This window comes from Lucilia sericata, unplaced genomic scaffold (assembly GCF_015586225.1).
Source record: "Lucilia sericata isolate MDLA Ls3-8-SP2 unplaced genomic scaffold, ASM1558622v1 Contig000153F_arrow, whole genome shotgun sequence".
Lineage (NCBI taxonomy): Eukaryota > Metazoa > Arthropoda > Insecta > Diptera > Calliphoridae > Lucilia > Lucilia sericata.
In genome coordinates, this window is record NW_023994184.1 from 230,550 (window position 1) to 247,468 (window position 16,919).

The 16,919-nt window shown below is 26.8% G+C and overlaps 1 protein-coding gene across 3 annotated transcripts in view; it reads left to right on the forward strand.

Annotated features, from left to right (window-relative positions):
• The window catches only part of LOC119601262, an 89,966-nt gene that overhangs the window by 42,878 nt on the left and 30,169 nt on the right, over window positions 1-16,919 (forward strand). For 2 of the 3 annotated variants that reach the window (XM_037952089.1, XM_037952090.1), the window contains exon 4: window positions 2,408-2,667. In XM_037952089.1, the coding sequence (XP_037808017.1) occupies window positions 2,408-2,667 (260 nt within the window). The remainder of the gene's footprint in view (window positions 1-2,407; window positions 2,668-16,919) is intronic. The other variant, XM_037952091.1, reaches the window with a different exon arrangement.

Sequence of the window (16,919 nt, forward strand, 5' to 3'; positions counted from 1 at the left end):
GTTCTTATAAAGGCTCAGTTAGTTTCTACGTTCCGTTCCATGATACGTCAGCTGATTTGTTTTTGACTTACGGAAACCTGTGTAAGTCGTTAGATTGACCGTGAGGTTACCGTTGTGATTTTGTATGAAAAACTCGAATCAGCTGATCTGTCACGGAGCGAAACGTAGAAACTAACTGAGCCTTAAGTTCGAACAGAGACGTCTGACTTCTTCATATCTCATTTTTACTGCTACCAAGTATCTTGCAGTTAAATATGTGTCTTCATTGGGGTAAAGGTCAATAATATTTTTGCTGTATTATCAGTTTTAAACAAATCGGCTAATTGGTTGATCCCAGTGTCTTATCGATAACTTTTAAGCTGTTCTTTAAACAGTCCAAAATGTCTCGGTATCTTATTAGGAGTTACTTCAGTTCTTTATAGTTTTTAATAACTACCTCGTTACCTAAACATCTACAACAGTTCGGGCTGTTGTCATATCAAGTCGAACCAAGTCTATCCTATTGAAAGGGTTCAAAATATTCAACATAATCGACATGCTAGTTACCCCAACGGATATTTATTAATCGTATTCGGTATCTAGGACCCCGTCCCGAGGATGTTTTTGTCATCTAAGACCTGACATCATTAAATAAATACTTCTCGAAAAACGTAGCGGATATTGGTCGACATTATTAGAAAACATTTCGATATCTTATTGGGAGTTACTCCCAGTTCTTTTTAATTTTTTATATCTACCTCATTACCCAAACATCTACTGCAGTTCAGGCTGTTGTCATATCAAGTCGAACCAAACCCAAGGACCAATTAAAAGGATCCAAAATATTCATGTTGGTTACCCCAACGGATATTTAGTAATCGTATTCGGTATCGTTAATAAAGGTTTATAAATTGGACTAGGATGACCCCACCCCGATAATGTTTTTATCATTTGAGATGTGTATTTCATTAAATACTCGGAAAACGCAGCGGATATTGATCGACATTATTAGAAAACATTTCAATATCTTATGAAGAGTTACTCCGTGTCTTTATCGTTTTTTATATTTACCTCGTTACCCAAACATCTACTACACTCCAGGCTGTTGTCATATCAAGTCGAACCAAGCCCAACGAATATTTATTAATCGTTATTCGGTAAATAAAAGTTGATAAATTCGACTTTGACGGCCGCGTTCCGAGGATATTTTTGTCATCTGAGATCTAAGTTGAGCATTTGACATCAATAAATACTTCTCGAAAAACGTGGCGGATATTGGTCACCATTATTAGAAAACATTTCCTAAATAGTTCCTTAACGGAACCAGTTTCAATCATGAAACTTTTTCAGTGTCCATCGATATTGTACAATTCTTAACAATAGAGTTTGTCAAGCTTTCCTCTCTGGTTGATATAACTATCCGATATCTGGCCTCAAATTGTTACAATTATGATCTATCGGATAGCGCCTGATATTTTGAATCAAATTTGTAATCGTATGATTACACAGCAATGCAATTTAGTGGATCTGTTCGAAAGAGTTGTTAACCGATCTCAGATTATCGCAGAAGAGATCTATAACCCCATATAAGACCCCAAGAACAAAACACACTATGGAATTTCTGAGTATTTTTTAAAACTTTTTAATTTTTTGATTTATTATTAATTCTGGGATCTCAAGTATTCATTTCGTGGCTCATTTTGAAGATAGATCAATAAGTTACCGAAACAAATCCACTTAGTATCTTTTCGTCTTTAACTTTCTGAGGGAAAGCTAACATCTTAGGTGTAATGTAAAAAAGAAAATTCGATCTGGAAGTTTAGAAAAATTTTGGCTCGAAACCTTAATTTGTCTAATGATGCCTGGTTGGAATAAAAAGCTGAAGGTCAAAGGTCAAAATCATTAATATTAAAAACATTTTAGCTATTTAAATCAGCACAACACTGATATATATTTCAACATTTTGAAACAACTTTTTCATTAACCAAAATATTTTGCAAAAAATCAAGTTATTTTTTAACAAAAAATTCATCAAAAATAACAATTAAATCATATTATATACTAAAACAAAAACAAATCAAATCTTAATACTTTAATGACCCCCACAAACTAACAAAAAATAAAATTAATAATTTAATTAACCCCCCTAAAAACGTGTAGAAAACACGTTTATATAATATATAAATATATTTTCTGTTTCAACTTTTTCATTATTTTGTTTTCAACAAATTTTGTTAATTAAACAATTTTACTTATATTTTTTTCCTCTCTTAAAATAATAAAAAAACAATTTATCAAAAAATCCATTAAACAAAAACTAAACACCATTTAAAAAATATTTAAAACGAAAAACGCAAATTAAAAAAAAAACAATTTAACGAATGATTCAAAAACAAACCAAAAAAAATATGTTATAAAAAAATTTTAGGAAAGGATGTCATCGGTGCCTGGTCATTTATGAGAAACACAACAATGTGTTGCAGTATAAAGAAAGTGAGTGCGAAGGTGATAGTATGTATATGCATCAAACAAATCCATCTGCAATGGCGATGCGTAGCGTTTTAAATCAAAAAACCAACAATAATGGTGGTGATCATAGGGGGGGAGCTCATCCCAATTTGAACGGGCATTCAAGACTATCCTCATCGGATCAATATATAATGAGATCCAATGACGATATGAATGATTGTAAGCATTTTTTTTCAAATTCTACAAATTCTTAAACAATTTCAATTATTTTTTTAAAATTTATTTATTTATTAATTTAGTTTTTATTAGTTATTTTTAAAACAAAACTACAAGAAAAGAAAGTAATTAATATTTTTTTTTATTAATTTCTGTTTTATAATTTTCTGTAATTTTGTTTTTTTGTAAGACTTTACTTTTATTTCCTTTTATTGAAATTGAGGTTTTATTTTCTTAAATAAAATTTTAATTCATTTATAATTATTAAAAAAAAAAAAAACATAAAAACACGTTCATTAGGTTTAAAATTTTATTAACATGATTTTTTAAAAATTATTAAAAATCGTACAAAATTACACTTTTTTAAAAGAATTTTTTAGTTTATTTGGATTTTTTTTTCTTACTACAATTTTAGTTTTTTTAAATTTTTTGTAAAAAAGAAATCCACAATCTTTGTAAATAGCTTAATCTCTTTAAAAAAAAAAATCAACGAAAAGCGTTTTAAAAAAATATTTTTTCAAGATTTCCTTTTTATCTAGGGAAATTTTTATAAAAATAAAGGGTCCTCTCTCCTTTAACTCAAACAAAAGCTTTTTTAAAACTTTTTTCAAAAATGTAAATTTTTGAATAAAAAAACTTTTCGTTAAAAAACTTTTGATGAAAAAATAAAAAAAACTAAAGCGTATTAGCGGAATAGCAGATTAACCCGTCCCAACTTTTGTCTTACATTTTTTGAAATATAAAAAAAATACAAACAAAATAAAATAATTCCCTTTAAAAAATGAAAACAAAATATTTAACAAAAAAAGTTCATTAATTTCCATTTAAATATAAAAAAAACAAACAACAACAATTTTAAGTTTTCACTAAACATTTAACTTATAATTTGAAACAACTACTTTTTAATTTCCTTTAAAAAATTTTTCTGTTACCAAAGAATTTTGTTTTTTTAGTTAATTTAACTGTAAATAATTAAAAAAAAAAGATTTTTGTAAATATTTATTATAAAACCAAAAACAACTAAAATTTGTTTGTTTATATATTTATGATTATTATTATAAATATTTGTTTGTATATTCTTTAATTTTTTTCCTTTTTGACATTTGCCTTTATACTAAATTTAATATTTATAATATTGAAACTGTTAACTATTAAAAAACTTTAAAGTTTGAAAGCTCATTTATTAAGAAAGTTTGAAAAATATGATGGCTAAAAGATTTAAAAGTTTTAAAATGAAATGTGGCAGTTATAAAAGCTTATAAAACGTTTAACAAAAGTTTAAATTAAAAAAGCTTTTAAAAGTTTTACTAAAAACTACTAATTTGAACTAAATTTAAAAAGCTTATTTTAAAAGAAGATTTGTACAAAAAGTAATGATCTTCAAAAGCTTTAATTGCGGCATTGCATATATACATGCTTTATTTTAAATATAAAAGCTTAAATTGATAAATTTTTTGAAAATCTACTAAATTCTAAAAGCTTTTTTAGTAAAAGTGTAAAAGCTAAAATTGATAAATTACTAATAAATCGATAAAGTATCAAAAGCTGTTAATTAAAAAAATTATTATAAATTTCCACAAATTTAAACTTAATTTTGTTTAAAAGCTTTTCTTAAATAAGCATAAGCGCTTCTTCAGAGCTTTTTAAGTGCATTAAAGTTAAGTAAAAAAAAAATATTTTAAAGCTTTTTTAAACAAAGCTTTATGATTTGAAAACTTTTTACGTAGTAACAGTAGTCTTAAGGTAAAAGCATTTAAAAATTAGCTTAAAAGCTTAACAAAGTTGCAAAAAAATAAAGCTTTAGAATAAAGCTTTATCACATTTAAGATTTTGAATAGCTTTAAGACAAAAAGCTGCTATAATTTTGCTAAAAGTTTAGCAATAACTTAAAATAATCTAAGTTTTCAAATAAATCTATAACATTTTAATATTTTAAAACTATATGGTTAAATAACTCAAAAGCTTTCAATTAAAAATTGTAGCTTTAATCCAAAACTTAAATTTTCTAAAAGCTTTTATCATACTATATGAATAAATTAGGTTTTAATATTAAGAAAAAGCTTTTTAAACCAATTGTATACATTTAAAGCTTTCAGGCTTTCAGAAAATAAAAAAAACTTAATATAAAAGAAAACTATCAAGACGTGCCATAACAATATATTCCCTCTAAAAGCTCTAAGGTTTTACTTACAGCCATAATTTGAAAAGCTTTTCAGCTTAATTCATAAATTAAAAAAGCTTTTATCTGGTAGAGCTTTTAAAGAAATCAAATCATTTACTCAAATTCTATTAGATTTTAAAAAGCTATTAAGCTTAATTTATACTTTTAAAAAACCTTTTATAACATGTTGATAAATAACATTGTTTAAATAAAGCTTAAAGTGCAAAGTAAACGCAAGTTAAGCTTTTGTGTAAAGCTTTAAAATTTTTTAAAAGCTTTCAATTCTATTACACAGGTTTTAAAAGTTTTTTATCCAAATATAAGTTAAAATACTTTTAAAGCTTTTAATCTTTAACTTTCAAACAAACTATCACCATTTTTAAGCTTTCTTTCTAAAAAAAGCTTATAAATTTCTAGGCAAAACAATCTTATAAATATTTAATTTATTTTCTTTAGGTGTTTTTGTTGTTAATGAAAGATTTTTCAAATATTTTTATGCTTTTCATTATAAATAATTTCCACCACAAATTACTAGGTTTTTTATTAAAAAAATTAAAAAAAAAAACATTTCTACTCATCTGTAAATAGCCATTTTATATATATAAATATATTTAATTTTTTTTATATAAAAAAAAAAAAACAAAAACCACCTTAATTCCCTTTTAAACAAAAACTAAGAGTACTGCAGAAAATTAGTTTTTTTAACAAAAGATTAAAACGGAAAATGATGAAAAAAAGAAAGAAGAGAAACCAACCAACCATTAAACTGAGTTAATTTCTTTTTAAAACATATTTAAATTTATAAAAATTAATATTCATTATACAAATGTTATAATTAATAATTAATTATTGTAAATTATAAATTCTGTTAACAAAAGTTGTTGTTTTTTTCCCCGTTACGTTTTTAATCTTTATACTTGAAATTGTTATTTTCTGCAAAGATGAAAAAAAAAATCGTTTAAAATAAAAACAAAAATAAATCTACATTTAATTTCGTTGATTTAAAAACTGTAAAAAAAAGAAACAACTAAACATTATAATTTTTATTTAATTTATTTGCACGCCTAAAGCCAACTTGTTTTTAATTAAAAATTGAAAGTTGTGTTTTATTCAGAAATAATTTAATTTTTTAAAATTTTAATAATGATTTCATAAATATTTTTGTTTGTTTTTTTAAATCCTGTTTTTTTAAATGATTTCATTTTTCCTGATTTATTGTACATGTCCAGTTTTGTGTTTTTTATTATTACTCTCTTAATTATAATTTAATATTATGATTTTATCATTATATTATTATTAAAAAAAAAAAGAAATAATATGATTTTTTTCTGTGCAAAATAAAAAAAAAGAATCGACATTAAATTCAATGTGTGTGTCCTTGTGTGTGCTGTTTAACCCAGTCTCTAAATCCCAATTACCCTCGTTTTTCTCGTTTCAGTTATTTTCAGTTTTTTTCCTTTCTTTCCGTTCCGTTGTTGAGTTCGATTTTTATTTTTTTCTGGTTTAAGTTGTATTTTAATTATTATTAAAATGAAAATTTATGTTTTAAATATTAAAATAATAAGTTAATTGCAAAAAAAAAGAAAATTGCAAATAAAAAAACCAGTGTAGAAAAAAAACTTTATGAATATATTCCACAAACATAAATTAATTTGTATTTAAAAAACATTTTTTTTAATTAAATACAGAGTTTATGTAATTAATTCAATTTTTAAATTAAATTAATGTACTCGTATCGATTACATTGTTTTAGTATTGTGTTTTTTGTTGTTGTATATACAGTGAACAGGGAAATTGTGAAAATTACTGTTATCTAGAAAATGGTCCTTCGAACCGTTAGATTTTAAAACATTAGTTAATATGGGGGTTTAAAAAGAGGGAAATTAATCCTTAACGGTTTTTTTTCGATTCTACATGCCCACAGGGAAAATGTTAAGTTTATGTTTAAAATTTGCATTTTATAATAAAATTGGGTCCTTCGAACCCATGGGAATTTGAAAAGATTCATACTTTTTTAGTTAGGAAGGGTTTGAGTAAAATACACCAATTTTTGATAAGTCATATATTTAATGCTTAATATTTTATAGTTTTCACAAAGATTTTACGTTGTTTCAATAAAAACAAGTAAGAGTTTTATATTCGACTATGACGAATCTTATATACCTACCATCAATACGTATGTCGTAAATGGAATGCTCCCCTATTTGGTTGGCTGATATTTGGATTATAGGACTTGAGTCAATTATGTACAAATCCCTTTCGCATTAACAAAATATTAATATTTAAAAATAAACTAGTTTTGTCCAACTTTTAAACCATGAACATACATATATGGGTGTTCCATGGGGTTCAATTATAAAATTCGGTAGAGAGATTTGTGTTCATAAGGAACTAACTTATGCGTCGAATTTTAGCGCTATACTCGTATTTTCAAGCCAGAAGTGAGCGTTAAAGTCATTTTTTGAGAAGGACCATATATGGGGAGTAGAGTCAATTGTGGACCGATCCTCATAAAATTCGGTAGATAGGTTTTTGCTCGTTAGAAACTTACTTATATCGAATTTCAACGTTAGACTCGTATTTTTAAGCCCGTAATGTAATTTTTTGGAGGAGACCATATATGAGGGATAGGATCAATTATGGACCGATCCTCATAAAAATTGGTTCATATGAAACTTATGTCGAATTTCATGGCTATACTCGCATTTTTAAAACAGTTATATTTCAATATTTCAATGTGTTACAAATGGAATAACAAAATCAATATACCCCCATCTTTTTTCGTGGTGGGTACAAAAAAAGGTATTGGTTCTACGAACCAGTAAATCTAGAGATTGATTCTCACTCAACAGAAAAAAACAATAAGGTTAGGATGAAAGGAAGAAAGACACTGTTGGTAGCAAACCTAATATAGTGCATCTATGAAAGGAATTATCGTTTGATGTTTAGAAACTCTGTTTCATGGAGTCAGTTAGTTCTTTAGAATTTTCCCATCTGTGTTCTTGATGAAATGTTTAGAATAACATAGCTCTCATGAAACTTGGATCTTATATCGACAAAAGCCTGGCAATTATAAGAAAGTATTTCAGAGTTCCATTGTCTTCTCTCGTTCATCCGATTTCGTATAGTTGTGCCTATTACGTATTACAATAATTACACCGAACTTAATCATTCTGAGGGGGTTTCAAACTTAATATAGTATATCTATGAAAGGAATTATCGTTCGATGTTTAGAACGATAATTCTTTAGAATTTTCCAATCTGTGTTCTTGATGTAATGTTTATAATAACATAGATCTCCTGATACTTGGATCTAATATCGACAAAAGCCTGACAATGATAAGAAAGTATTTCAGAATTTCATTGTCTCCTCTCATGCTTAAATTTGTCTGAATTTGTTCATCCGATTTCGTATAGTTGTGCCTATTAAGTATTACAATAATTACCCCGAACTTGATCATTCTGAGGGGGTTTACTCCTTTGATTAAGATCTTTGTGGTTCTAGCTATAGTTTCTTTATGTCCAGTAAGCGTATGGAATTCTCTACCGCAAAATGCGGGAGCTATTCGCTTTTAATCCTATCAGAAAACGTCTAGAAATAACAAAAAAGTTAGCTTTAACTTTACAGAGTTAATTCTTTCAAAAACAAGCACTGTTTATCTTTAGCTGGGTTTGTTTTTGCCCTCTTACATTTAGTTTATAATTCTGGTTCAAAATGATCCTTCGAACCGTTTTGAAATGGAAAACTTTAACAGTAATTCTTAAGCAATAATGAAATGTTTTAATTTTTATTATCTATAAATGAAAAACTATTGCTTGATATTAAAAAAGAATAAAGTAGTAGTGTATAAACATAAATAGAAAATAATGGTCCTACGAGCTCAATTTTTGTTATACGGAATTTCAGTTTTTTAAGTAAAAAGTAATATAAATAAGTAATATAATATTTAGAGAAATGTTTGTGGAATAATTATACTATTTAAGGCAAGTCTTTAAATTTTTTATATAAAAATATTTTGAATATTTCTTTTAAAATGAAGCAATTTTAAACTTAATTTTATAATTTCCAAACATATAAAAACACAAAATTTCTTCAAAATTAAGAAAAAATCTTAACAGCAAGTTTTGTTTATTTAATAAATATACTCAGCAACAAAAACGTTGTATAAATAATATATTTTCTTTTAATTTAAAATGCTAAATAATATTACAAAAAAAAAAAAAAAAACAAGAAAAACCCTTTTATAAAAGAAAACGAGAGAGCGGCCTCTATATGAAAATGATTTGCTGTTTATTTCTTATATCTAAGTCTATTTAATGCAAAGAATCAAATTTAGGGCAGAGGCACCCCATCAACATCATCATTCACTTTACTCACTCATTCTATTTAATATTGAAAATAAAGTAATCACAGTGTTTGAAAAAAAAAAAAACAAAAATATTTGTTGGCAGCAGTTAGATACCGAGCAACAACAAAAAAAAAATAGAAATACAAACTAAACCTCAACATTATTTAGATTTAAAAAATTTCAATTTGTTGTTGTTTTTTATATATGTATATATATATATTTAATTTTCATTTTAATTTTTCCAACTTGGAGTCCTACTAGACATATGAAGCTCCAGAGTGCATTTAAAATCCAATCAAGAGTTAAACTAAAAAACCAACAAACGAGAGCAAAAATAAAGAAAATAATAATAATAAAAACCAAATGATAATTGGATGACATGTGAAGTTAATTCTTCTTATTTTCATTTTTCAGTTTATTTAGTTTTATTTATATGTTGTTGATTTTTTTTTTTCATTTTATGTTTTAATTTTATTCCTCTACAGTCTCATTTTGAACAATTACACTGTGTGTGTTTTTTAATTTTTTTTTTTTTCAATTAATGTTAAATCAACTTTGACTTGGTTGACATTTAGTGCAGTTTTATGAAAAGAATAATTAACCCAGCAAAATGTTACTTCGATTAGTTCCCAATAAGCAAAAACCTTTGAAATGATGTAAATGTGTATTTGAAAACCTATTCAAATTTCATACATAGCCTTTGAGAACAAATTTGAAAATTTTTGTTTTCAAATGGAAAATTATGGCCTTCTCAAACAAAAAGGCAGTTAGAAATCAAACGTATTTTTCAAATGTATTTCGAATTTAAAAAAATGCTACAGGTAAGCTTGAAATTAAAAAAATTTTCAAACGTATTTCAAGTATTCTTTATTATTATTTTCATACATATTTCAAACCCTAATTATAATGCTAACTATTGCAAAATTCATATATTTTTTTACATCACTTGAAAATAAAACATTCATATACATATTTATTTTAGCATATTTATATCTCCGATTATTTCTCCTATATTTAACGTTTTTTCGCTCCCTTGCTGTAGAAAAAATGTTCTGTTTTTATTTTTCTAAAATAATTTATTTTTTGAAAGAAACTTTTCTAAGTTCAATTAAATCAAAACTTTGAAATTTTTATAAATATCACACATTATATTTTTTTAAACGTTTTTTGAAATTATCATGTTTATTTCAAAGGCTAAACTTTAAAATTTGAAAACAATTTGGAAAATACATTATTTAGTTAAGAAAATTTTCAAAAATATTCACAGGTTTGAATCGATGTTTATTGGGTTTAAATGTGTTATGCTCTGAGAGCTTTTGTAGTGTGAGAGAGAGAACCAAACCGAAGGACCATTTTTCTATATTTTAAAAATTTTACACTCTGAGATCAGTGTAAGTGAGCATTAAATCGAAGGACTAAGAGTGCGTATGTACGGAGAGCTTTTATAATGAGAGAGACAAACCGAAAAACAAATTATCTAAAATTTATATAACTCTTCTGTTTGTTATAGTGCTGGGTTGTTATTTTGCTGGGTTAACATTTTCTGTAACCATGCACCCCTTTTTTTTTCGTTCTTAAATTTCATTATAAGAAAATTGACTGGTACTAAAATTAATTTATAATTGCCCTTAAAACGTTGCTTTTATTTAGTTTAAAGACCACAAGGTTACTACATCTAGTGGACAAACTATTCAAGCATTTAAGTAGTCGTCGAACCGGCAGTTGCGGGAAGTTTAAGTCGTTCATTCACTTGCGTTTAATAAAGTTTAAATTAAGTTTATTAAAATATTTTATAGTTATTTACTTAGTTTGTGTCTATTAAAGTCCAGAGGAGACACTTTATTAGTTTTTTATGTTTCCATGTACACACCCTGTTCTCCTGACTGGCAATGCTTAATAAGGCAGCTATTTTGTTTAAGATCAAAGAGCATTGTAATTATTAAGTAGAGATTTTAAGTTGCAGTTAATTATTTAATTAAAATAGATTATTTAATGACACTATTTAACAGTGAACTGAGGGTTGTGAGAGAGAGAACATTTTCCAAAACAAAATGCAATTTTTCTTTATCATCATTATTATTATTGTATTTCAAAAGCTTTCTTATCAAATTAGAGATCAGATCTCGAAACGAAGCCCTTTTAACTCTACTTGAGTTATCACGCTAAATAAGAGATCTGATCACTAATGTAATTCAATGTCTTTCAATTTAGGATCATAGTTTCGAAACAATCCGAGTCATACTCGCTTAATTAATGTCAAACCAGCGACAGATGTATCAACCGAAAGTTTTTCTCCAGTAAAACACTATAAAACATTCCCATGACAATTCGCTCTTAGTTCCGAAACAATACGAGTCAAACTCAGAAGAGATCTCGAAACGAAGTCTTTTTAACTCTACTTGAGCTATCACGCTAAATAAGTGATTTGATCACTAATGTAATTCAAATGCCTTTTGATTTCGTGAAACTGAATTGTCAAAACAAAAACTTAAACATTCCCATGACAATAGGATCTTAGTTTCGAAACAATCCGAGTCAAACTCGGCCATAGATTGTTAACCCAGTGACAGATGTATCAACCGAAAGTTTTTCCCCATTAAAAAACTGTAAAACATTCCCATGACAATTCGCTCTTCGTTTCGAAACAATCCGAGTCAAACTCGGCCAAAGATTGTCAATCCAACGACACTCGTATCAACCGAAACAATAAAAAACTATAAAACATTCCCATGAGAATGCGATCTTAGTCTCGAAAGAATCCGATTTATACTCGACTAAAGATTGTCAACCCAGCGACAGTTGTATAAACCGAAAGTTTTTCCTCAGTAAAGAACTATCGGCCAGAGTCGAACTGTTACAACAACAAAAACTAATTTCGATGTCAAAATTGTTACAGAATGTACTAGATTTTTAGAAAATTTACAATCAATTTTAGACGATAATTTGACCTACGATCTGATCAATAGGATTTCATTGAGGAATGAGTACATTCAGTTTATATATTGCTGTCAAGAACCTATGTTAATGTTAGGTTAGGTTGGAAGAAGAAAGTAAAAAAACTGTATATAACGATCTATAAAAGGAATTAAGAAACTCAGTCTCCTGAACTTAGTTTCTCAGAATTTTGCCTTAAATATTCCTTTCGAATAACAGTTTCCCCACGTAATTTGAACTACATTCTTTTGAATCGCCCAACTGTGTATAGTTGTGTTAGCAAACTTGTATGTTCGGACTTACTCATCTTGAGGAGGCTTTTTATCCTGCTCTCGTTGGGATCTCTTCATAGGATTTTAGTGGTCCTACGCAACGTTTCATTATTCCTAGTTTCCGTAAGATTTATTCTTGCGCCCATGTTTTTAATTCAATCCTCGCTGAGAGGGAGAACCGAATCTGAATGTTTAACCGTTGAAGCTTTCATAAGAAAGTGCTTAAAAGTACTTTGAAGCTTTCTTGGAAGAACTTTTGTGCTTTATTCAAAGAACTTTCATATTTTCTTCAAAGAATTTGTAAAAGAGCTTACTTCATCTTTACTAACGCTCTAAATCAGTATCTAAGAAGAAAATGTAATTAGAGAATTTTGTATTTTTCTAAACACTTCGTTTAACTTATTGAAAAGTTCTATTTGAAGCTTTTTTTAGCAAAAGCTTTTTTCAAATTTCATCTCTAAGTTGTTGTCACTTAGGTTGTTATTAAATTTAATCAAGTAAATATTTTCTTAACATTTACTTAAATAAATCTTCTTTCTTTTTAATACCATAAATCCTTTCAAGTCTTCTTTTCATAATCTCACTAGATCCTTAACATTTACTCTTAGCAAACAATTTAACAAATTACACCTTCTTGTTGTTTTCATTAACATCTGATTCCAACTGCTGATAACTAATGTGAGCAGGTTAAAATCAATTTCGAAAACAAAAACAAAATAAAAAAAAACTTTGTAACTCATATAATAATGACCATTTAGATAAAAATCGCTTGTAATCCTTACGAATAAAACAGAATACAGGAGGCTGCTAACAGCCTCCTTTATACTGTTACTCTCTCTCTAACATTCTACGTAAACATTAAAGACAAAATCCCTTTAACTGGCTAGAATTAATTTCTTACACTTCCTATTTTTCTTACAATTTTGTTGAGACTTTATCTGCAGCTGCTGCTGCTGTTGTTGTTAATTAATAAATTAATACACATACAACATATTAAAAACAATTTGATATGAAGGAGAATGAATGAATGTTTACAAAAGCCAACAACAAAAGATTGTAACATATTTTTTGATAAGCCTTAACAAAATGAATGATTTTCTTTACTCACCCTCCACCTCTAGTAACTTTAATAAAACGAACTGACTTTTAAAGGAGACAAACAGAAACACATGGCAAAAACAACAAAACCAACACGTAGGAAGAAGCCACTTTTTGCAGAAACAAAACAACCGTTTTATTACAAAAACAATAAAACAAACATCTACTGCCAACCACCCACCATATTTGTAACCCTTTTTTCACAAAGGTAAACAAACAAACAAACACCAAGAAAAATAAAAACAAATTAAAAATGGATGACTACTAGGTGGGGGGGTGGTTGGACAGAGTGGAGAGCGTAAAATGAGACAAGAATCTTGATTTTTATTACATATTTCTTTTACTCGGTTTAATAAACGTATAAATGGCTTCAGTGAGCAAATGAGTGAGTGAGTGAATGTTGTTGTTAGTCAACAAGAAGAAGGACAATAATAAGTCGTTTTTTTGTTTGTTTATTTATTTGTTGTTGTTGTAATAATGTTATTTTGTTGTTTTGGTGTGCTACTTAGTCCAGGTCATAGAGGTTTTATCAAGATTTCATTTCTTTGTGTCACGGATTCTTTTTCTTGTTGTTGTTGTTGTGTTACAGTATTTCATGTTAAAAAACGAAATATTTCTATTGAAAACAATATTAAACTTTGGGTTTTTTTTTATAGAAAAAAGAAATCAGAAAAGAAATAAAAACCCAAATAATTTTAAACAAGTCAATTACCCCTAATTTCTTTTGAACATGTCAACATTTTTCAAGTGACAGGATAACCCCTTTTTATACATCGTTTTTTGTGCTATACTCTGCTATTATTCTACTTTTTTTTTTTGTTGCTGCTGTTGTTTTATATTATTTTTATATGAAAGGACTAAATAGAAAGAAGCTTTTATTACAACAACAACAACAATGTTAAGAAAAAGGTATAAAAATTATACAACAACTACACAAAGTAGAAGACGTCGCCAGAAGTAGAGAAGAAAAAAACAGTACGTTTTTATACAACAGAAGCAACAGAATGTAATGAAGAAGCTTAACGTCTAATGCACAGTGGTTTGTAGGGGCTAAAAAAATACCTTTTAAATGTTATGGAAAAGGGGAATTTTATTTCTATTATTGACAGCTTTAATTTAGATTGATTTTTATGGATTTAGTCAATGTTTTAATATGTAATACTTTTTAAGAGTGATAGTTTGACATGTTCTAAAATTATTTACAATTCAAGGTTTTTTCTTTATTTTAAAATCATTTTTAGATTTTCTACATGAATTGTTATTTTCCTTAAAAGAGTACAATGTTTAATTAAATATTACTCATACTACAAGTCGTATGAGTAATATTTAATCTTGAATTTTTCAAGATTTTGGAATTTGTGTAATTTTAGGGAAAAAAATCTTTTGACTTGAAAGTAATTATTAATTTGTACTTTTAATAAAGCACTTTAGTACTTTCTCAAAAGTACTTTGGCACCTTTTTGAAACTATTGTAAGAAGTTCTTTGGTATTAAATATTACTCATACCACTTGTAGTCCTGCATTTTCCATAATTTTGCAATTTGTGTTATTTTAGGGAAAAAAATCCTTTGACTTGAAAGAAATTATTACTTTGATACATTCGTACTTTATTAAAAGTACTTTAGTGATATCTCAAAAGTACTTTTGCACTTTCTTGAAAGTACTGTAAGAAGTTCTTTGGTATTAAATATCACTCATACCACTTGTAGTCCTGAATTTTCCATAATTTAGGAATTTGTATAATTTTAGGTGAAAAATCCTTTGACTTGAAAGAAATTATTACTTTAATTCATTCGTACTGTAGTATTTTCTCAAAAGTACTTTGGCACCTTCTTGGAAGTACTATAAAAAGTTCTCTGGTACTTTCTTAAAAGTACTTTTTTAAAAGGCCTTTGGTTCTTTCTTAAATGTTTCTATTTTGGTATTCCCTCTTAAACTACATTCATACTTTAAGAAAGTTTTCTAGTACTATCTTAAAGTACTTTAGCACTTTCATAAAAGTACCTTAAATGTTTTTTTAAAGTACTTTTTCATTAATACTTTGATATGTTTTAAAAAATGTATTTTGGGACTCTATTAAAAGCATTTTGGTACTTTCTTAAATGCACTTTGGTACTTTCTTAAAAGTATTTCGGCTTTCGTATTTTGGTACTTTATTAAAAGTATTTTGGTACAATACCTGGTTATTTAACAAAAGCACATTGATACTTTTTTGTGCTAAGAACATATTTAAAAGTACTTTAGCGTACTTTGGTACTTTGTCCAAAGTACTTTAGAACTTTCTTAAATGTACTTGGGGACATTCTTAAAAGTACTTTGGTTCTTTCTTAAAAATACTTGGATACTTTCTTAAAAGTATTTCGGCTTTCGTACTCTGGTACTTTCTTAAAAATTATTTTGATACAATACCTAGTTATTTAACAAAACTACTTGATACTTTTTTATGCATAAGAACATATTTAAAAGTACCTTAACGTACTTTGGTACTTTTTCTAAAGTACTTTAGAAATTTCTTAAAAGTACTTTGTTAATTTCTTAAAAGTATTTTGCTACTTTCTTAAAAATATTTCGACTCTATTAAAAGTCCTTTTTTTCTTTAAAGTATTTTGGTACATTCCGAAAGTTCTTTTTAAAAGAACAATACCTGGTTCTTTAATAAAAGTACTTTGATACATTCTTATACATACGTACATACTTAAAAGTACCTTAAGGTATTTTATTAAATTTTTAAAAGTACTTCGATACTTTCTTTAGCATTTTCATTCTTTACAGTTTATTCTCAATTTCTTAAAAGTACTTTGGTACTTTCTTAAAATACTTTAAAACATTCCTAAAAGTACTTTAAAACATTCCTAAAAGTTACTTTGTTACTTTAATAAAAGTACTTTTGTACTTTCTGTTTTTGAACAAAAAATAACTAAGTTCTGTCAAAATATTTTAAATATTTTATCCACTTGCCACTGTTTGCCAACTTTCTATATTTTCTTTAAATCCTTTAAACGTATAATGAATAGCAACGACTTTTCTTCTTCTATATTTTCAAATTCTGTTTTCTATATAATTTTTCTACATTTTATTTTTTGTATTAAAATGAAAAGCATCATATGCTACTTAAGACTTTAGATATTTTTTTATAAACAAAAAAAAAAAAGAAATATTTTATTATGAGGCTGCCAGAGCAAGAGAGATTTTTCCATTCAATTCTTTTTTATACATATTTTTCTATATTTTATATTACAATATTTTTTTTTCTATTGCGTTCAGAGTAAAGAAAGTAAAACAATGTAATAATTAATTAAAGAATGACGTTGAAGAAGCAGGGGAACACAAAACATTCACGCTAATGAATGAACAATGTGTTTTTTCTGACTCTCTCTCTCTTAAACAAAACAAAAGGATTTTAGTATCCCTTTCTACCCACTTTAGCTGTGGTAGAGTTTT